Genomic DNA, 23,681 nt, shown 5'->3' on the forward strand with positions numbered 1-23,681 from the left:
CACAACAAAACGTGACATCTGATCTGTCCGGCTGATTCCCCCCCCACCCCCCACCTCCACCTCCACCTGAAAAGCTGCCCGCCAGCCAACGGGTATCGCTTACGTTTCACCTCTCCTGGTTTATTCAACCGCGATCCGGATCCGCGACGACCAGTAACCGAGCAGACTGACGCACCTGCTGACGGACCCGAGGCGTCCCAGCAAAGGAAAGCCACGAAAGTAGAAGACCGAGAGAAGACGCGTAAAAAACGAACCACCTTTTACGCACCGCGCAGCACGTTTGGCACACCTGAAGGCTCTCTTCTTCTTCTTCTTCTTCTTCTTCTTCTTCTTCTTCTTCTTCTTCTTCTTCTTCTTCTTCTTCTTTTTGCGCGTCGCTTTTTGCGCATTGTCCGGCTGCGGCGAGGGGGCTTAAAAAAAAATCTGCAGACGGGAAGAAAAAAAATCAAATAAAAACCAAGAGTAAGAAGAGGCTCGCGCGAAAATAGAAACAGCCATTCGTTTTGTTTCTCTCGATTCGCGCCCCCCCCTCTCTCCCTCCCTCCCTCCCTCCCCCCCTTTCATTCGGATCCAAGATGCCCGTCCAGATCCCGGACGACACGGATTTCAACTCGTTTAAAGAGCAGTGCGAGAGCCAGGAAGGGTGGCTGGTCAAGTACAGCAAGGGAGGAGTGACGGTGTGGTGCAGGGCGGAGGAGAGCAAAACTGTCCAGAAGCTGAAGGCAAGTCGTTGTTTCTCCGTCATTGTAGCAGAAAGAGGCTTTGTTGGCCAAAGGGGGGGGGGGCAACAGAACTCACCGTGCACTTTATACGGAGCACACTGCAGAAAGTTGAATATGACCAGAAATAAACGATGACTTCGTGATTGTCTTGCCGGAAATGATATCCGGCTACTGGAAAGTGTGTAGCTCTGTGCAAGATGGAGTGGTGGAGAGCCAAATGCGGAGCAGCGAAAGATGCAGCCGAACATAAATGTAACCAAACAGTCGATAAATGATCGTTAGGCTGGAAATTATGTGCAACTACTGCAAAGTGAAGTATGCAGTGCAAGGTGAAGCTGAATATGGATATAAATGTCTAGCTATCAATATCAGGAGAGCATCTTAAATGGCCTGCCGAAAAAGGCTCAACTTTTTGTTTCTTTTGGGGGGGGGGGAGTGTTAGGTGCTCAAACTGGTCTTGAAATTTTGAGCATACTCTTTACAGTGGCAACCTACTATATAGGTCAAATCCTGGCACATTTGCATGCCCAGTGTGCTCGGGGTGTGTTGCGGCAGCAGAAGAATATCATTTCAAAGTAAGCGACGTACGAGGCGAGACCAGAATGCAAAAGAACCAGAAGTGTCCGGGGCAGCTGCCATTACCAGCTCGCTCCTTCACTGGTGGGGAGTTTGTGAAATAATGTATGACAGAGGTGTGTGACAGTTTTCCTGGAAGTCAAACATGTCTTTAGCACGTCTCTCTTAGGTTGGCTGATGTTGTTCCCCCCAACCAACTGGACTCAAACCCCTGCGTGGCCAATGATGCACCCTGAGTAGGTTATTTAACCCCTACATGTTTCAGGGCCGGATTTTATCTGCGGGATTTATTGAATACGCCAAGAATTTCCATACAGCTGCATCCCAACGCCTCTCTGTGGGAACAGTAATGCAAATACGGCCAAATATTGACCGAGGGAGGAACCCGTTACAGTTGGCACTCTTCTCCAGACCCAACTCAGAACGAGTTCAACAGGATTCAGTCATACTGACTAACCCTCAACCTAAATATCTTAAAACAGCAACTTTGTGCCTTCTTTTCGCCTTACCTGTGCACTTCCATTTTGTTTAGAGCACATTTCTCTTAATTAAAATGTACTGGGTTTTACGTTAAGTGGAAGTGCACAGATAAGAAGTTTGATTGATTGGTCGTGGCTCGTAAGAAAACAAAGGAGCTATAGAGAAGTGAATCACTCCTTTTATATCTCCCTGTGCTGGAGTGCCCTTGGTTAATGCCACACTTCCACGGTGGAGTTACTAATAGCGGCCAGCTGCAGAACGGCCCATTACAACCAGTACAACCACAGTGTCTCTCTGTTAGCCACAGCTCAGCGCTACTGGAGCAGCTGAAGTGGAAATGCCTTGCTCGGGGATCTTTGGCGATGGTTGCTGATGTCTTGTTTTTCTCAGGCTGCCCAGCATTCGACCCAACAACCATTCATTATGTGAATGAGCTGAGCTCATTAGAACAAGAACTTGTCAAACAGTGACTCAAAATCGACCCCTCCAGCACCAAACGCATTATGCTGAATATATCACATGCCCTGCTGGGTTTGGTCAGGCTTCACAATGCAGTGCTCCTCAGCTGTGTGCCATGGAGGTTTTATGTATATACTACATATATACATACATATATATATACACACACACACACATAAATAGATATACATATATGCATACATACACACACACACACACACACACACACATATATATATATATAAATGAAAGGCTTCTGGTGTGAGAAGATAGCAATGCGAACTTACGTTTGTGCCGGCCTCACCCAGCACGGTCCATGCAGTGTCTTTGTCCACATCTGTGTCTAAGTTTTTGTCTTCGTTTGATGGCTGGGAGAGCTTAGTCCACAGCATCCTGTAGGCCGAGGGACCACAGCCCTGCCCGGAGCTGCGCCCGAAGAGGAAACACTGAAGGCAGTCTGACTGGATGCGGAAGCGGTGCAGGCTAAGCTAACTGCTAGCCCATGCAGACTGGCAGTTCCGATAACCCTGAGGGCGGTCTGGTGGCGTGTTTTTAGTGTCGTCATGAGGAATGCGGGGAGGTATGTCGAGGGTGTCTGGCTGGGGGGGGCTAGCATTGGATCGGCTGGTCTTCTGCGTCCAGGGCCCAAGGACCACGGCCTTGCCTCGAGCTGCGCCCGAAGAGGAAACACCAAGGGTGGTCAGACAGGACGTGGAAGCAGAGCAGGCTAAGCTAACTGCTAGCCCATGCAGACCGGCAGTACTGACAGTCATCCTGGCTGGTGCTCGCTCTCTTGGACAGTGATTTTTTTTTTGTTGCTTAGTTTTGATATATATGTTTAGTTTGAATGTAGTATGTGTGCTTAGTTTGGATTTATGTGTGCTTAGTTTGGATATATGTGCTCTAGTTTGGCTATATGTGTTCTAGTTTGGATATATGTGTTATAGTTTGGCTATATGTGTTCTAGTTTGGATACATGTGTTCTTACTTTGGATATATTTGTTCTAGTTTGGATATATTTGTTCTAGCTTGGATATCTATATGTGTTCTTAGTTTGGATATATGTGTTCTAGTTTGGATACATGTGTTCTAGTTTGGCTATATGTGTTCTTAGTTTGGATATATGTGTTCTAGTTTGGATATATGTGTTCTTACTTTGGATGTACAGTGCACCCGGAAAGTATTCACACCCCTTCACTTTCCCCACATTTTGTTATGTTACTGCCTTATTCCAAAATGGATTAAATTCCTTTTTTTCTCATCAATCTACATACAATACCCCATAATGAAAAAGTGAAAAAAGTTTTGTAGAAATTTTTGCAAATTTATTAAAAAATAAAAAACATAAGTATTCACACCCTTTACTCAGCACTTGGTTGAGGCACCCTTGGCAGCGATCACAGCCTCAAGTCTTCTTGGGTATCAAGCTACAAGCTTGGCACACCTATATTTTGGGTATTTCTCCCATTCTTCTCTGCAGATCCTCTCGAGCTCTGCAAGGTTAGATGGGGAGCGTTGCTGCACAGCTATTTTCAGGTCTTTCCAGAGATGTTCAATGGGGGTCAAGTCTGGGCTCTGGCTGGGCCACTCAAGGACATTCACAGACTTGTCCCGAAGCCACTCCTTCATTGTCTTGGCTGTGTGCTTAGGGTCGTTGTCGTGTGGAAAGGTAAACCTTCGCCCCAGTCTGAGGTCCTGAGTGCTCTGGAGCAGGTTTTCATCAAGGATCTCTCTGTACTTTGCTCTATTCATCTTTCCCTCCATCTTGACTAGTCTCCCAGTTCCTGCCGCTGAAGAACATCCCCACAGCATGATGCTGCCACCACCATGCTTCACTGTAGGGATGGTATTAGCAAGGTGATGAGAGATGCCTGGTTTCCTCCAGACGTGACGTTTGGCATTCAGGCCAAAGAGTTCAATCGTGGTTTCATCAGACCAGAGAATCTTGTTTCTCATGGTCTGAGAGTCCTTTAGGTGCTTTCTGGCAAACTCCAAGTGGGCTGCCATGTGCCTTTTACTGAGCAGAGGCTTCCGTCTGGCCACTCTACCATAAAGGCCTGATTGGTGGAGTGCTGCAGAGATGGTTGTCCTTCTGGAAGGTTCTCCCATCTCCACAGAGGAACGCTGGAGCTCTGTCAGAGTGACCATCGGGTTCTTGGTCACCTCCCTGACCAAGGCCCTTCTCCCCCAATTACTCAGTTTGGCTGGGCGGCCAGCTCTAGGAAGAGTCCTGGTGGATCCAAACTTCTTCCATTTACGAATGATGGAGACCACTGTGCTCTTCGGGACCTTCAAAGCTGTAGACATTTTTTTGTACCCTTCCCCAGATCTGTGCCTCGATACAATCCTGTCTCGGAGGTCTACAAACAATTCCTTTGACTTCATGGCTTGGTTTCTGCTCTGACATGCACTGTCAACAGTGGGACCTTATACAGACAGGTGTGTGCCTTTCCAAATCATGTCCAATCAATTGAATTTACTACAGGTGGACTCCAATCAAGATGTAGAGATATCTCAAGGATGATCAGTGGAAACAGGATGAACCTGAGCTCAATTTTGAGTGTCATAGCAAAGGGTGTGAATACTTATGTACATGCAATATTTCAGTTTTTTATTTTTAATAAATTTGCAAAAGTTTCTACAAAACCTTTTTCACTTTGTCATTATGGGGTATTTTGTGTAGATTGATGAGAAAAAAAAGGAATTTAATCCATTTTGGAATAAGGCTGTAACATAACAAAATGTGGGGAAAGTGAAGGGGTGTGAATACTTTCCGGATGCACTGTATGTGTTCTTAGTTTGGATATATGTGTTCTTAGTTTGGATATATATGTGTTCTAGTTTGGCTATATGTGTTCTAGTTTGGCTATATGTGTTCTTAGTTTGGATATATGTGTTTTTAGTTTGGATATGTGTGTTCTAGTTTGGATATATGTGTTCTTAGTTTGGATATATGTGTTTTTAGTTTGGATATATGTGTTCTTAGTTTGGATATATTTGTTCTAGTTTGGTTATATGCGTTCTTAGTTTGGATATATGTGTTCTAGTTTGGATATGTGTGTTCTAGTTTGGATATATGCGTTCTTAGTTTGGATATATGTGTTCTAGTTTGGATATATTTGTTCTAGTTTCAATAGTTTGGCTATATGTGTTCTAGTTTGGATATAAGTGCTCTTGTAGCTTTTGGATGTTTTTTGTCTTTGTGTTGCATTGCTGTGGGCTGGGGGAAACGATATTTCGTTTAGTGTTCCTGATTCCTGATATACTATAGTATAGCAGGTTTCACTGATAAATACCCTCAGCCAGACAGGGGAGGACGAGTCGGTAAAATCAATATTTAGTTTGGAAGAAAACCTGCATATACATGACAATCTCCATGGCAGATGACTGAGGACCAGCGGAGCTGCGGCTACCAACAGGATGAGGACTCATCTCTCAGGCTCTGGTGGAGTCCAAAGTTTATTCAGTATTGACTGTGTTCAAAACCCCGTGAAGTATTATCGCGCTCACGGCAGATTTTCTCAGGGTAAACAAAAAGCCTCAGTCAATCAATGAAACTTTACCCCACATTTCGTACTATGAAAAGTGCTCTGCATAAGAACAGATAACCAAACACATGAAGTAGGCCAAAGCATAGACTATACATTTGCAAAATGCAAAATAAGCCACAGAAGGCGAATGCAAGCCCTAGTTGGGGTGAAGGCCAACTTCACGTCTGTATCGAACATGTTGGTGGATAAACGATGGGTTAGGGTAGGGGGCTGATGCATGTGTACGAGACCAAAATGTAAAAACAATCATAAGAAAGTATACTTAAAATAGCATCATTACACTATCGCAACTGAACAATATTGCAGATGCAAGGTTCCCACACCCACCCGCAGCATCGCCGTGTTTATGGCACCCTGAATAGATGACGAAAACCATAGAGCGGCCGGTCGTAGTTGTAAACTCCCAGCATCTCTGATAATAAAGGATCGGTTTGGGGGCAGATTTAGCTGCGGTTTTGCGTTTCCGGCCGGTCTTTAACAGCCTCGGCTCAGGAATTCTTTTTCTGACAGTTTGGCAGCCGTGCAGCTCCTGCAGCCAGTTGCTATGTAAACAAAGCCTGTGTCATGTGACCTGCCCTGTCATATCTGCACAACCTGCGGCTGAAGCGTTTGGACGCTGGCAGAAACCCCGTGTTCCTCGGTGTCTTCAGCCAGCGTGGTGCAGAGCTGGGAGAAGCAGAAGTGAAAATAAAGAGGTGAAAAAGAAACTGGAATGAGGTATCCCGTTTCAAGCTGAAACCTCCAACGTCTCGTAGCGCAGCATTAAATCAGACCGTAGGCCAAAGTAGTTTCCTGTGAGAGCAGTTAACAAAGGGTCTTGGATTAATAAATAGGTTTTACTGAGTAGGAGCCATAAAGAATGATGAACTTATATGGCATATGAACATATCTGCTACTTGTTTCACTGGAACTGGTAGCCCACACTTTGTAAATTAACTGTTGAGGAACAGACAGGCAGATACAGGTGTAGTTAGACAGACAAGGATAGACAGACAGATGGCTATAGAGAGATAAATGGACACAGGCAGATGTGGCTAGACAGACAGATAGATGGACAGACAGACAGACAGACAGACAGACTTAGATTGAAGGATAGAGCGATAGACACAGATGTAAATGGACAGACCCAGACAGACATACAGACACAGTTCCGTTGCCTACCAACACAGAGATCGGCGGTTCGAATTCCCGTGTTACCTCCTGTTCGGGGGGGAGAGGGACCTGTTTCACCAGGACATCCTCCTGGTGAAACTCCTCACTGTCAGGTGAAAAGAAGCGGCTGGCAACGCCACACGTATCGGAGGAGGCATGTGGTAGTCTGCAGCCCTCCCCGGATCGGCAGAGGGGGCGGGGCAGCGACCGGGACGGCTCGGAAAGAGTGGGGTAATTGGCCAAGTACAATTGGGAGAAAAATGCCCCCCCCCCCCAAAAAAAAGAAATACAGACACAGACAGACATAGATTGAAGGATAAAGCGATAGACACAGATGTAAATGGACAGAAAGAGACAGAAATACAGACACAGACAGACTTAGACTGAAGGATAGAGTGATAGACACAGATGTAAATGGACAGAAAGAGACAGAAATACAGACACAGACAGACTTAGACTGAAGGATAGAGCGATAGACACAGATGTAAATGGACAGACCCAGACAGAAATACAGACACAGACAGACTTAGATTGAAGGATAAAGCGATAGACACAGATGTAAATGGACAGAAAGAGACAGAAATACAGACACAGACAGACTTAGACTGAAGGATAGAGCGATAGACACAGATGTAAATGGACAGAAAGAGACAGAAATACAGACACAGACAGACTTAGACTGAAGGATAGAGCGATAGACACAGATGTAAATGGACAGACCCAGACAGAAATACAGACACAGACAGACATAGATTGAAGGATAAAGCGATAGACACAGATGTAAATGGACAGAAAGAGACAGAAATACAGACACAGACAGACATAGATTGAAGGATAAAGTGATAGACACAGATGTGAGATGGTAGTCTGCAGCCCTGAACTTTCACACACAGATGGACAGACACAGAAAGACCAGACAGATGGAGTGATAGACACAGTCAGGTGTAAATAGACAGACAGACAGACAGAAATACAGACACAGACAGACAGAAGGTGGGGAGAGAACGACAGCATTTGGCGCGTCATAGCTTATACAGTTCAGCTTATGCAGCTTATACAGCTTCACAGCTTACACAGTTATAACCACGAACCAAGTCCTGGGGCAGTTTATGGTGAATCGTTCAAGAGCACTTTGACTATAGTTCGAGTCAAAACCAGTTCATCTGTGGTCGCCAGCCCGTTCGTTTGAGCTACCGGACCAGCGGCCCAGTCCTCAGATGTTCGCCACGGCCTTCGCCGTTCCGCCTGAGGTGAACATCATCAACATGCTGAAAAATTAAGAGCGGAAAGACAGGGTAATGGCTAGCAGTGGACTGGAAACCTGAGGACAGACAGCTCACCTCGCCCATAGCAAAACTCCATCAGCGGGGCAGATAATACTCCCCAGGCCCTTGTTCCGCCATCATAGACTTACAGCGTGTCAGTCAACACGGCGTCTGCTGGCCAAAACATGCCGTCACACGCCGCGGGTCAAAGGGCTCCGTCAAAAGTCTGTTGAGAAGCGTTCAAGCCAAACTTGGTGCGAAAAACAAAGTTGTGGAAAACTATTGAATCAGGACGTGTAAACTGCACATGAAGCCAAGTTAGAGATAGGATCGGTGCTGTATCGGACAAATGTATTTCCAAGCGTGTCTTTTGTTTGTGTTAAATTCACATTTACGGTCTGATAAGTTGGATTTTTTTCTTTGGAAAAGAGAATTTTCCCCAAATTTTACAGCCCGTCACAGCAAAACATGCTTCTCTATTCTGCTGCAAAAAGGAAAAGACATTGCAAATGAACTTTCACATATGACAGATAGAAAGAAATAAAACCAAACTGTCCAAGCTTCTAAACCCATCTACAACTCCTGATATCCAAACCTCTATTAAGACAGCGGCTGGGGTCTAAAGCGGTACTGCACACTTAAAACATGTTTTTTTGAGCTGTAAACTAAATGATGTGACCATACGGTGATGAGACACATCAGTGGTGGTGTTGATATTGACATTTTTTTTATCAATTTTATAAAATTGGCATGATTCCATGGGTTGAAAATGTCTCAAAACTCCATCTACTGTTTTAAATCAGCCCTGAACCTTGCAAGGCCAATGCTGATTTAGAGTTGACCGGTTGGGACTTTCTACGTCATGAAATTTATTATTTATTTACCCCCCCCCCTCTCGCTCCCCAATTGTACCGGGCCAATCACCCCGCTCTCTGAGCCGCCCCGGTCGCTGCTCCACCCCCTCTGCCAATCCGGGGAGGGCTGCAGACTACCACATGCCTCCTCCCATACATGTGGAGTCGCCAGTGAGGAGTTTCACCAGAGGGGGATTTAGCACGTGGGAGGATCACCCGGTTCCCCCTCCCCCCGAACAGGCGCTCCAACTGACCAGAGGGGGCGCTAGTGCAGCTACCAGGGCACATACCCACATCCGGCTTCCCACCCGCAGACACGGCCAATTGTGTCTGTAGAGCCGCCTGACCGAGCCATACGTACCGTGGGGATTTAAACCGGCGATCCCCGTATTGGTAGGCAACGGAATAGACTGCTATGCTTCCTGGAGGATGCCCTCTACGTCATGAAATGCATATGTAAAAACCAGTGTTAACATCCTCTAATCAAAGGTGGGCAACCCACCTCCCCAGCCCCTCCCTTGAGTGTGAGTCTGTGAAACCACGCTCATTTTCAAATATATTCTGATCGAGACATCATTCCCAGGAGTTTACAGTATTTTTTTTGTGTGCTATGCTCGCTAACCTTGCGCCTTTATTACCTTTTCTACCAACCTTTTGAATCTCTCCCAATTTACAGTTAGTTTTTTTAAATACATTTATTTTTATAAATGTATTTCTAGTTTTTCCCCTTATCCCACCCGATTAACCCAATGGCATATGGCCGGAACTCTTGTCGAGTAACTCCCCTGGCTCACGTTTCCACAGGAAGGAGATAGTCGTTACACCAGCTTCCTTCAAACTCGTGTCGGGTACTCTCGCTATTTTACACACTGAAGCCTTGCATGGATTGCATCACCTTCAGGCCACGAAGGAGGCGTAGGGCGAATGCTTTCAGTTGCTTGGCTGCAGGCGCCCGGGTGGGCCAGAGGGGTCACTAGAGAACGACGAGTCCCTGAACACTACACCGATCTACACCCACTATCCCTCGGGTAAGGGTGGCCCTAATGAAGGCCTTACCCCGTGGACGCTCTGGCCGTGACCGGTTCCGGCGAGTCTGGGATACGAACCTCCCAGCCACATGACGAGCGGACTGCGAGAACGGCGGTTTAGTCCGCTCAGCCACCAGAGCGGCCTACAGTTAGTTATAGTTATTATATTGTTTCATCATTTTCAATTTTGGTGCAATGTTTCGGACTTGTGCTTTTGACGGCTATAGAAGCACCACCGGACAACTGAGTTGGTCGGGCTGGGGTTTGAAATGGGGCAGGGCTTGCGCCGCGGCTGGGGGAGCAGTCGCCCCGTCGACTGGCAAAGTGGATGGCACCCCACAGTGTACAACCCCCCACAGACCAGTGGCCACTCTTTTAAGGATGAGGATGTGTGCATCCTTGATACATGGAGGAACGCTGGCTTGAACTGGGGGTCAAACAGGGCCATCCATGTGAAGAAGGAATGAACATCCCTGAACTGAGGAGGGGGGCTAAGAGTACATCTGTCGCCATCTTATAACACTGTGATTGTAGCCATTCCCCAGTCCTCTGTGAATAGTACATGTAGCCATTGTAACTCTAATCAATGGTCACGGCATTTGCATATGAAACCGATCCACCGGTTTGAGTCGTTATGCAGCTGTGCTTTTTATAAGGGTGGGGATCCCTGCAATCTGCTGAGACCGACGAAGTCAGTTACATGAACTTTGTGTCTAGATGAACTGATTCAACTTTCTTGGGTTGGTGGAACTGTTTTGGAAATAATCTTGATTTAGCAAAGCTCAGATCTTCAAATTTGACCCCTATCTTCACCAGTCTGTTTGGATCTGACTAAATCCCAGCCTCTGTATAGGTAAATCACCCCTTCTCTGGAAGTCCTGGTTTAAAAAGCGTATCACAGTTCTTGGGGACTTGTATTGAGATGAAACATTAAAATCTTTTGAGGCACTTAGACAGGAATTCCACTAACCACACAACCAATTTTGGAAGTACTTGCAGTGGAGACACCTACTGATACAAACTTTCGGCTCCCTTTCAATAGTCCCATCTAGCATTGACACTCTAGAGGTCAATGCTAGAGGTCAAGGTCAAAGAAAGTTGAATCAGTTCAACTTTTATTGACAGATACGTTTCATCACTCAACTAAGAGACATCTTCAGTCTAAACTGACTGCAGGTATGCCCACCCCTTATATACTAATTCACCCTTCTTTGATTTTCTTACCCGGATTATCGAGCATGCATCAAGACATCTAGAGAAGGTCCTAAAGAATTTTGGACTTGGTCATGAACCCTCTGCCTACTACTCTGATAGTCTCAGATTCCACTATATTATCCCTTAAGTTGACACGGCAAACTGACTTACATGTATCATTTACAGAAGCAGGATGGGGAAGAATTCTTAGGAATGGGGGGAAAAATGTCAAGGGAACTTCAAATAAGACGGATCTAATTTCAAAATAATAAATAGTCTACTGGACGCCATCCAGGCTGCGTAGTGTGGGTTTGACAGTTCAGAGTGCCAGAGGCGTCTTGACAAAGAAGGTACTTTAGTACACATGCTTTGGAGTTGCCTAAAATTTCAAGAGTTTTGGCCTGCTATACGTATCATTGTGGAAACAATTATCGGCCTAGATATCCCTTTCTCCCCCAGTCTATTTATTTTGGGTGACCCCTCTGCATTAAGTGACTTGACTCCACCACTTGCTGATTGCATCCAGACTGTCCTTATGTTGGGACGGAAACTTCTGGTCAACGAATGGAGAGCCTCCTCTGCACCAGCGCCATCACTTCTCTAGGGTCAGCTAGCTGCCTTAGAACAATGATCATAGGCTGCTTGATAATATGGAGGAGTATCACTTGAAATGGGGACAGTACCACTCATATAATGAATGTTAATGGCATTTACAGCTCATTAAAATAGCAGTAAACTATAACATAAAATGCGAATAACTGAGGGGTACATTTTGTTAGAATACCGATTGACAAGCAATGCTGTAAACTTTTAAGTATTTCATGCATCACTGTTACATTTCATTTTATTTTTTATTCCTTATCTGTGGTTGTTTGTGTTTATTACGGTTTCAATTTTATTTTATTTCAATGTTCCATTTCAACTTGATAGTGTCATTTGTGATTGAGATATTTGCATATATTTTGGTTATCATGAAAACCAGGCTCAGAGTAGCAATCTGGCCACTCTGGCAAATGCCAGATGGGCTGGCCCACTAGAGGGCTGCAAGACCATCAATGTGGGGGAAAAAATTGACCATGCCGACCACGACCCACTTTATGTTGGAACAGCCCGTCTGACTGGGGGTTACACGGTCCCAATTGTCAATAGGATACCTATACTGTAAGGTAGGTGGCAGGAAGTGCTACCCTCATCCTCCCCCCACCCCATCAAGTGGATGTGCCCATCCATGTAATGTCAGAGGTCAAGCGGGGAATAATCGAATCAAGAGAGAATGAGTGGAACCTAAAAGTTATAAGTTCAAATCAAATAAACAACTTGAGGCTGATGCTGCAAAATGTTTTAAGTTAACACATTTATTCAAAAATACCAATGACACGGATGAGTGCACTGATGACATGTCCTCTCACCGCCTCAGGTAGGACTATGCTATGCTATGCTATGCTATTGTAGTCTAGTCGCTGCTTAAGGCCGCTGTGCTGTTTTTAAAATGATGTCAAGGCGAGTGTTATAATGGCCGTCTCTGATAAGTCCCTCTGGGTCCCTTCCAATAGGGTGCAGGCATGCTACTTGACACAGCCCGACAATAGTAGTGAATGAACCCGTTAAAATGGTGTCGGTAGCATGAAATCCTGACTGTTAAGCCTGATGTGTGAATTGCATCAGATCAGCTGCGAAGACGATGTCAGATGATTTACTATAAATCGAGTACTGTTAATTAATGTCCAATTTCAGACACATTTCCAGATCATTGTTAGGCTAGGCCTATTGTTCAGGTGAAAATTGAGTTTGGCTGTTTTGTTTCGTGATGACACCATTGCATTTTGTCATGATTATGTCATATTTGTTTTATTTAAATAATGGATTGTTAAATAAGTACTTTTAGAGTTGGGTTGCCCATTGTCAAATGAATGAAATCCCAAGTGCGCCTCTTGGGGTGCCAACTTTCCCTCTTGGCTATTTATTTATTACATTATTTTATGAAACCCTGTCAGCACACCTGTTGTTAGGGTGCCAACTTGATATCTATTGCTTAGCCTATATGCTATAAATATCCTGATATTGCTTTATACAACTCACAATTGCTCTAAGTATGTTGGGGGAAAAGGGGGCCGGTCCAGACGAAAATTTTGTTCCCGGTCTGACCAAGGTGAAAACGATAAACTATTAATCATAAAAAAGGAAATAATCTTGATTTGCAAGTATTTTCAAGCTTGACTTAATAACTGCTATCAGACTTGGCAACTGAAATCAATCTTGACATGGTTGATTTGGCTTTGGCCTATATTTTGGAAAGCTGAAGTATCAGAAAGGATTTTTATTTGTTTATTGTTTATTTTTCACTTGGAACTTTTACTTTGGATGCCACTTTGGTTTAGAGCTCTATTTTGAAATCTAATACAGGCTAGCGGTGACTGATTTTTTTGGTTGCTATTTTCATTTTGAAAATGAATATTTTAGCTTGTCCTTTTTGGTTGGCATCTCTGCATGCTAATGTAATTGTTCTTTTTATGTAGAAAACATTAAATATTAAGTCTTTTGGTTGTTATAGTTTTTTATTTTATGGTTTGATTTTTTTATTGTTATGCTTCTTTTTAAATCGTTAAACCTAAAGACCTCACTGTACGTCTCCTTGAAGGTTACAGGAGAATTTGGCCCATGTGTGATATCAGAAGTAAGGGACTAAAACCAATCAAGGCTTCCCCTGGAGAAAGTCACTTAAATTGGTACTTAATTTAAGAGCAATGTGCTCAATCCAAATCTGTAGGATGATCTGATTTGTTTGAGTGTATTGGAGGTAGTTTGGATGACTGGTAAAGAACTCCAAAAGAGTCCCGTCTTCAACCACATGAAACCAAATTTAAAAAAGGAAGAAAAAAAAAACTAAGGAAAAAACTAAACTAAATTAAACTAAGTTTTTCAGTAATTTAATTAAATTATTTAAAAAATTAAATTAAAAATTAAATTAATTTTAAATTAAAATTCGTTTTAAATTAATTTCAATTTAATTTTAACTTAAATTGATTTAATTATCAAATTAAATTAATTTTAACTTATACATTTATAAATTGATTTTATAAGTAAATTATTAGATTAAATTGAAAATTAAATTAATTTTAAAAAATTAAAGGAAAATTAATTTAATTTAATTAATGAGGTAATTTAATTAAATTAAACTAAGGAAAAAAATGGCTAACACATCCTCAGTGGAGGAGGTAGAGTCTGAAGAGTTGGGGGAGGCCCCACCCATATCCCTGGTAAAGGTCTCTGAGGTAGTGAAGAAGCTCCCCGGTGGCAAGGCGCCGGGTGTGGATGAGATTCGCCCTGAGATGCTGAAGGCTCTGGACATTGTTGGGCTGTCTTGGCTGACACGCCTCTTCAGTGTCACGTGGAGGTCAGGGACAGTACCCGTGGAGTGAAAGACTTGGGTGGTGGTTCCCATATTTAAAAAGGGGACCGGAGGGTGTGCTCCAATTATCGGGGCATCGCATTGCTCAGCTTTCCGGGGAAAGTCTAATCTAAGGTACTGGAAAGGAGGCTCCGACTAATTGTTGAACCTCTGATCCAGGAGGAGCAATGCGGATTCCGTCCTGGCTGTGGAACGACAGATCAACTCTTTACCCTTGCGGAAGTGCTGAGGGAGTCATGGGGAGTTTGACCAGCCAGTCTACATGTGTTTTGTGGACTTGGAGAAGGCTTACTACCATGTACCCTGGGGCACTCTGGGGGGTACTGCAGGAGTATGGGGTACCGGGGCAGTTGTTACAGGCCATCCGGTCCTTTTATAACCAGAGTGAGAGCTGTGTCTGCATTCTCGGCACAAAGTCAAACCTGTTTTTGGTGGGTGTCGGACTCCGCCAAGGTTGTCCCTTGCCTCCAATTCTTTTTGTGATATTCATGGACAGGATCTCTCAAGGTGCAGCCAAGGTGAGGAGTGTGTCCGTTTTGGGAACCTCATAACTGCATCTCTGCTCTTTGCAGATGATGTGATTTTGTTGGCTTCATCAGAACACGACCTCCAGCACACACTGGGGTGGTTTGCAACTGAGTGTGAAATGGCCGGGATGAGAGTCAGTACCTCCAAGTCTGAGGCCATGGTTCTCCACCGGAAAATGGTGGATTGCTCCCTCCGGGTTGGGGATGAGTTGTTGCCTCAAGTGAAGGAGTTCAAGTATCTCGGGGTCTTGTTCATGAGTGAGGGTAGGATGGAGCGGGAGATTGACAGGCGAACTAGTGCAGCATCAGCAGTAATGCGGATGTTGCACTGGACTGTTGTGGTGAAGAAGGAGCTGAGCCAGAAGGCAAAGCTCCCAATTTACCAGTCAGTCTTCGTTCCAGCCCTCACCTATGGTCATGAGCTTTGGGTAGAGACCGAAAGCGTGAGATCGCAGACACAAGCAGCTGAAATGAGTTTCCTCTGTAGGGTTTCTGGGCTCAGCCTTAGAGATAGGTTGAGAAGGTCAGCCATCCGGAGGGAGCTTGGAGTAGAGTCGCTGCACCTTTGCGTCGAAAGGAGCCAGTTGATGGGATTTGGGCATCTGATTAGGATGCCTCCAGGGCACCTTCCTTTGAAGGTTTTCCGGGCACGTCCAACTGGGAGGAGACCCCGGGGTAGACCCAGAACTCGCTGGAGGGACTATTTGTCCAATCTGGCCTGGGACGCCTTTTGGATCCCCCAGGAGGAGCTGGAGGTGTGGCTGGAGAGAGGGACGTCTGGAGTGCCCTACTTAGCTTGCTGCCACCATGTCCCAACCCCGGGGAAGCAGCTGATGATGAGAGATGAGAGAGATAAAAAGCTAGATGCAAAAACTTCTTGCAAAAAGTCCTTCTGTCTATATACTTTTTATTTTCTAGCTGACCGATAAGACCAACTAGAATATTTTTCATTTCGCAGATTACCGGTTATTACAAACAAACAGATATCAGGAGGTCAGGGGTCACAACCATGGCAGCACGGCAACCACAAAAGCTGGCAAAGTATTTCTGTGACATTTCTATTTGCTGTACTGGGCGGAAGACAGAGCAAGTGGAGGAGGAAGATAATTTCACATATTCTAAAATATGTGACTCTTTGACAGTGGGTGGAGAAGGAGGGGTCGAGTCAATACAAAAGATCCATACTAAACTGTGTTGAGCTTCAAATCAGCACATTTCCTTGCACTTTATTTAAAAAAATTTCCCCCCTTTTTCTCCCCAATTGTATCCGGTCAATTACCCCACTCTTCTGAGCCAACCCTGCTCCACCCCCTCTGCCGATCCGGGGAGGGCTGCAGACGACCACATGCCTCCTCCTACATGTGGAGTCGCCAGCCGCTTCTTTTCAGCTGACAGTGAGAAGTTTCGCCAGGGGGCCGTAGCACGTGGGAGGATCCCGCTATTCTCCCCAGTTCCCCCTCCCCCCTGAACAGGTGCCCCGACGGACCAGAGAAGGCGCTAGTACACATGCCCACATCCGGCTTCCCACCCGCAGACATGGCCTATTGTGTCTGATGCCTGACCAAGCGGTAACCCGAGGATTCAAACCTGCAACCCCCATGTTGGTAGGCAACGGAATAGACCGCTACACTACCTGGACGCCCCATACTTTATTTAATTATTGCTGATTTTCCATTCTACAGTAGATAAGAGGGGATGGAGCCTTAAAACAATTCAATACCAAATGCAAATGTTATAAATGTCGTGATATTGGAAAAATCATAATGCGCATCGAATCGGCACTAAAATACCACTGTAATGTTGATTGGGGAGGGAGGTACCTGCTGAAGCCCACTTTCTTTCTGTGTGTGTATAGCCCTGCTGGCAGAGAGGAGATAGAAAGGAATTGTTTGGATGACAGAGGCATGTGTGTGTGTGTGTGTGTTTGTGTGTGCGCGTGTGGTTTGGATGTTGAGAACTATTCCACACAGGATGAAAGATTGACGACAGAGAGGAGGATGATGATGATGGCGATGGTAGAATTAGGTTCAATAATTTAGCAGCTCATTCTGAAGCAGTGAAGCGCTTCTTCTCACACATGAATAATTTACCATTCCATTGGCACTGAGAGAGAGAGAGAGAGAGAGAGAGAGAGAGAGAGAGAGAGAGAGAGAGAGAGAGAGAGAGAGAGAGAGAGAGAGAATTTGAATTTTAAAACAGACCTTTACTTCTATCTGGTTCCGTTTACACAACTTTTCCGTTACAACAGAACAAATCCATTTAAAACCCAAAACAAAATACCCAAGAAAAAAAAAACTCAGATATTCAAAACCAAAGAATTCTCTCTGACTGAACACAGCACATCCTGCACACCCCAAGTGTTAAAAAAAAACAAAACAACTCCTGTCCCTTTTTTCGGTCTGTAAAACTCAAAATCCACTGTTAGCCGAGCTCACATCTTCTGACCCCTCGCCCATCACACAGTTTTTCCTTGTTTTCCAAATAGCTAATTTGGCCAGTCCTGAAATGAAATTCATTAATGTGTGTACAGATTTTTTCTTTGCAGAGTAGTGTGGACCATAGATAAAAAGACAAAAAGAAAATGTTTCTCCTAAGTCCTGAAACTATGTCTGTAGTAGCCTGGATAGTCTAACCAGTCTGCAACACTGAATAAACAGATGGTCTATTGTTTCTGTCTGCAAGCAGAAAGGACAGCCATCCCTGTGCCAGGATTGAGGTGCACCAGATACCTGTTTGTAGCTATGGCCCAATGTACAATCCTCCACTCGAGGTCACCTGTCCATTTGTTAACGGGAGGTTTATACAGGGACCGCTAACGGCCCCTCGGGGACCATCCCACACCAAAAAAAACTCCTTCCAGGGAGTGCAAGTTTGAAACCTTCATGATGATATAATAGGCTGCTTTTTTCCCCTAGAGTCTCAAAGTCTACCAACTCTAGGGTCTTTAGAGACAGCAGGAAACCCTCCTCATTTTGCAAATGTCTCAGCAAGAGAGACAGCCAGGGAAGGAAAGACATATACATTTATCTTCCCATTGGTCAGATAGAGTACAATCTTGGATGGCACAGTGGCACAGTGATTGCTGTCGCCTCACAGCAAGAAGGTCCTGGGTTCGAACCCCGGGGTTGTCCAACTTTGGGGGTCATCCCAGGTCGTCCCCTGGGTGAAGTTTGCATGTTCTCCCCATGTCTGCAGTGGGTTTTCTCCGGGTGCGCCAGTTTTCCTCACCATCAAAAAAAAAGAAAAGAAAAAAATACATGCATATTAGGGTTAGTACTCCTGTCTGTGCCCTTGACTGAGGCATGGCAAGAAGAACTGGAGTTGGTCCCCGGGAGCATAATTTCCTTATGGGGATCAATAGAATATATCAAAATAAAAAAAAATAAAAATCTTCAGCAAACGCTCTGAGGGCTTCTGACAGGGAGGAATGGACCTCCTCCACCAGACTGAGCAGCAGTTTGTTGGTTCTGATGTTGAGGAGTTCAGCTAGATGGGTGATGGATGTCTTTAGGAGATGCCAGCTTAAAACAGCCAGCTTCTCTGCCTGGATCTCAGGCTAACAGAAGACAAAACCTGAGAGGTGATGAATGTATTTCCAAACAAGGGCTCCTCAAAGAGCCACATCCCTGGTGTCATCACAGCTTCCCATTGGAATGTTAAAACCTGCATGCCTGTTAGACAGACTGGTAAAAAGGTGTCAGCCCAGTTCAATCCATGGACTGCGGCCAGAGCAGGGACAAGTGTTTGTCATATCCTAGGTGTCCAGCCCTCCTTAGCAGCAAACAGGCAGTATCCGTCCATGGTAGGCCAAAACTGTAAAGCAGTCTCTGAGCTGTCTGCAGCCTGAAGGCTGTGATCTGTGATTTGATGTCCACTAGACCCTGTCCTTCCTCCTATACCAGCAAGTACAGTATTGCTGATCTCAGCCAGTGCTGCCCTGACTAGAAGAAATCCACAACTGCCCTCTGAATTCCTTCAATCAGGCCCCTTGGTGGAGGTAAGATTATCAGTTTGTGCCAAAGGGTCGAGGCAACCAAGTTATTGATGATTAGGAACCTTCCCCTGTAGGAAAGCTGAGGTAGCAGCCATTTCCATTTAGACAGTCTAGCACATACTTATTCCATAGCATCCTCCCAGTTCTTCCTCTGAAATGCCACTGTTCCCAGAAAACACCCAAAATTTTCATGTCCTGCCTTCCTCATCAGAGGTTTCCTGGTAACTTTGGCCTGTCCTTGTCTGCCTACTGCCCAAAGTGCTGAGCGTCACTTTTGCTGAAGATGCCCTTTCATACATGTCTAAACTACTTCCCAGGAACCCCCATATCTCTGTGGTTTCTGACAAACAGTAATGTCATCAGCATAAGCTGACACCACCAGCAAGGGGCACTGAGGTAGCATAAGTCCTGATAGCATGGATTTGAATCTAAATCAAAAGAGGCTCAATAGCTAAGAGTATAGCTGTCCAGAGATAGGAAATCCCTGTCTAATACCTCTCTGAACCTGTACTGGACAGCTTAGCCCCACCACCCACTTTCACCAAACAGAAAGCTTCCTTATACAACAAACCCAGCAGTGACACAAAACCATCTCCAAAACCAAAAGCTCTTAAAGTGGGAAAAAAGGAAAATCATGGTTAACCCTATCAAGTCAAGTCAAATCAATTTTATTTGTAGTCCAATATCACAAATTACAAATTTGCCTCTGGGGGCTTAACAGCAACACTATCAAACACTTTCTCCTGATCTAATGATATAATTCCAACATCAAAATTGTACAGCTTATAAATGTCAAATAACTCTTTCACGAGATAAATATTGTCCATAATGGCTCTGTCTGGTACACAGTATGACTAGTCTCTTTGGATTATTAATTCCAGGAAGTTTTTAAGCCTATTGGCAAGCACTTTGGAAAGAAGTTTGTAGTCTGTGCATAACAAAGCCACTGCTCTCCCAGTTCTTAAGTCAAGCCAAATCTCATTTTTGAGTAAAAGTGAAAGAACTGCATGCCAACAGGATGCCAGTAACAGGCCTGTCTGAGAACACTGCTGCAGCATCGCCCACAGGTTGGCTCCGAAACACTTCCAGAAGTGCTTATAAAAATCTGCAGGCAGTCCGTCCAGTCCAGTGGCTTGACCAGAAGCCATCTCACCCACAGCAGCACCGAGCTCCTCCAGGGAGATGTTGGCATCCAGGACGGCTCTGTCCTCAGAGCTCAACTGAGGAAGCCCCTGCAGCAGCTCGTCCACACACTCTCTGTTACAGTCTTCCATCCTGAAGAGGGCACTGTAGAACTCTACGGCATGTTGTCTCATCTCAACCAGATCAGTTGTCACTGTACCATCTGGGAGGCAGAGACAGACCATTTGTTTGAGAGATGGACTTTTCCAGGTTAAAGAAGAAGGAGGTGGGAGCATCCATGTCTCTAACGCTGTTGAACCTTGACCTGATCAAAGCCCCTTTAACTCTTTCATGTAAAAATGAACCTAATTCCTGTTTCTTTTGTTGAAGCCTGTGACTATATGTGCTGCTGTGAGTGAATAGACTGTTTTCCAAATCCCTGTTTTCGTTTTCTAAATCCTGAATGACTCTTCTGACTCTCACTGTGGAATGAGTTGTATACTGTTGACAGAAAACTTGTATATGTGCTTTGCCCATGTCCCACCACTGACTCAGGGGGTCAGTCCCTCTTCCTTTCTCTCCAGATTCCCCAGAACGTCTCAAATGTCTGACAAAAATCACTGCCCTGAAACAGTTTAACTTCAAAGTGCCAGTATGAGCTGCATTTAGTGTTCAGTGAGATGTGAAAGTCTAAAGAGACTAAGTGATGGTCAGTGAAACCTACTGGGTGAGTGTGACTGTTCAATAACCTGTTGCTAAACCTACGTGATATGTAAACCCTATCCAGCCTGGCAGCACTCACATTACCATCTAGCACATTAACCTATGTATACTGCCTAACCTGGGGATGTTTGACCTTCCATACATCTACTACACCTGATTCTGAAATCAACTGCGATAAAGTGGTGGATGGCTGTAAGTGAGGTTCCCCTCCTGTTCTGTCTAATACAAAATGTTTAGTAAAATTCCAATCTCCCTCCCCCACCACTACACATTCGCCCCGATCACACTGCTTTAAGAAAATCAGAACGATATGTCCTGTATTCTTGCTCTGGCCACTAAAGCCTTGCCTGTCACTATCTCTGTGGTAGAGATGATATCAGCATCAAGCCCTGGAGAAAATAGAATGGCTACACCAGCACAGAAATTAGTCCCATGAGCCAGAAAATACTGGCCCTTCCACCACAAACCCCAGTCAATCTCACTATCTGTCGCTGTGTTTCCTGCAAAAAAAAGGTCTAATCTTTTCTGTGTGATCATTTCTGAGATGACAGCCCTCTTCTGCCAATCCCTATCATCATCAATATTCAAAGAGCTGACCCTCACCTTGTGAATAAAAGACTGAGAGAGATTATATAAACGGAACAGGAAGATCAGCCAGTGCAACACACTCATCATGACCTTGCTTATGAAGTCTTATGAAGTCTATGAAGTCGTGAACCTTTTTCTTTATTAGTCTTAAGCGTCTTTCTGAGACCTGTTATGTGTTTTTTCAAACAGAAACAGTTTTTTCATCTAACAAATCAACACCAACTACTTTCTGCAAAGTCGACACGCTTTTAATAAATGTTCCTGTACCTGGAAAATACCCAGATGCATTCACAGATTTTCCAAAGGTTTCATCTACGAAACCATTAATTTCCTCTAGCATGTGCAGACCTCCACTGAGTGACTGTGAGTTTGTAACAGAGATGCAGTCAGAGTCAGTGTCGTACTCCATTTCTTCCACCTTATCCTCACCAGCAACACTCTCCATAACACAGGACTCTCCCTCGCTCACCTTTGCACCGCCAGCCTGACTTTAGTCAGGTTCAGCTGCTGGCCCTTTCCCGCTGCCGGTGCTTTCTCTGCTCCTTTCCTTTCTTCTGTTTTGACACTCGGGACAGCCGAGCCGTCATCAATTACATTCTCACTGCCTGGCTGTCTGCCAGCCCACTGTATATCTCTCCTCTCTCATGCCTTGGGCACAGTTGGCAGGGCGCCGCCCCCCTGAGGAGCGGCGGCATCCGCTGGCTCCTCATCCGGTGGAGCGCCGGTGTTACTGTGCTCCACGGCCGGCCTGGCCCCCGGCTTGGGGTGCCAGGCCTGTGAGGACAAGCGATCTGCTTGTGCCCCACATCCCCACACTCAAAGCATTTCATGCTGCATGTGCTGGTGTACACCATGTAATGTTCCTCCCCATGTTTCACATTGAAGGAAACCTCCAGCATCTCTGACGAACTCTTCCAGAAGATGAACACCTGTCTGCGGAGGGATTGGACACGTTTCACAGCCTAACCCCACAGTCCTAAAACTGCTCACCAGCTTCCTGAAGCGCTGCAACTCCCGCTCCAACACCTCATTGGAAATGAATGGGGGAACACCGGAGATGGTGACCCGGGTGGAGGGCACGGCGAGCGGGGAAACCTACAGATAGATGCCGTTCAGAGAGACAATGCTCGCTATTAACTCAGCCACAAAAAAGCCACTCTTTCAGGAAAACAATCTCATCTCTGTTCATCCCGGAGGCATAAGACAGGTTGGCCCGTCCCACACGGTCTCCCACGGCCAGGAGAACCGCCTCTACCGGAACAGATGGATCAGGCTGAACCTGCACTCCATGTCGGATAGAGAGGGGCGGCGTCTCCGAGGACGCCACCCCTATCACACCGAAAAAAAGCTACGACAAACACGCCAACTACAGCAAAAGTTGCCCACAACCAATAAACAAACTCAATCTGAAACCATCAACCCGAAAGACAAAAAAAAAAAAACTACAATAAAAATGGATAAATAAATCAAACTTACTAGCAGCAGGTCGCTCTCACTCAACATACTCACTCACACACCGACTCCCAATCATGCATGCACACACACACACACACACACACACACACACACACACACACACACACACACACAGAAAGAGAGAGAGAGAGAGAGAGAGAGAGAGAGAGAGAGAGAGAGAGAGAGAGAGAGAGAGAGAGAGAGAGAGAGAGAGAGAGAGAGAGAGAGAGCGAGCTACTTGGTGAATAATTAAACATGGTGCCCAGGCTGTGCTGATTGAGTTACATGGAGTTTTTCAGCGCTGACTCTCACAGTATCTGATGACCCCGCCCAGCCACTAAAACCATCTCATAAGATTACAAGAGTGGGAGGGAAAAGCGATGTCCACATCACCGGAGTATAGTAACACACCCTCTCTTGTGTCCTCTGTCGGCTTCAGGACTCTTTAAAGCTGCAGTCCTGAAGATTTGCCTAACTCACTGATGCCTGTGGGGATGTTGGCAACTACACTGGTGTTTGACCTCTGCAAATCCCAGAGAAGAGTTTTTAATGGTACTATATGTTGGTAAAAAGCCTTCGACC

General features: G+C 45.3%; 1 protein-coding gene across 1 annotated transcript in view; it reads left to right on the forward strand.

The window, feature by feature from the left end:
* Positions 1 to 490: 490 nt before the first annotated feature.
* The window catches only part of stard15 (StAR-related lipid transfer (START) domain containing 15), a 39,191-nt gene continuing 16,000 nt past the window's right edge, over positions 491 to 23,681 (forward strand). Inside the window, exon 1 of the mRNA XM_056291002.1 lies at positions 491 to 722. Within this exon, the coding sequence (XP_056146977.1) occupies positions 576 to 722 (147 nt within the window). The 5' untranslated portion in view covers positions 491 to 575. The remainder of the gene's footprint in view (positions 723 to 23,681) is intronic.

The sequence above is a fragment of the Lampris incognitus genome, chromosome 1, assembly GCF_029633865.1.
Source record: "Lampris incognitus isolate fLamInc1 chromosome 1, fLamInc1.hap2, whole genome shotgun sequence".
NCBI lineage: Eukaryota > Metazoa > Chordata > Actinopteri > Lampriformes > Lampridae > Lampris > Lampris incognitus.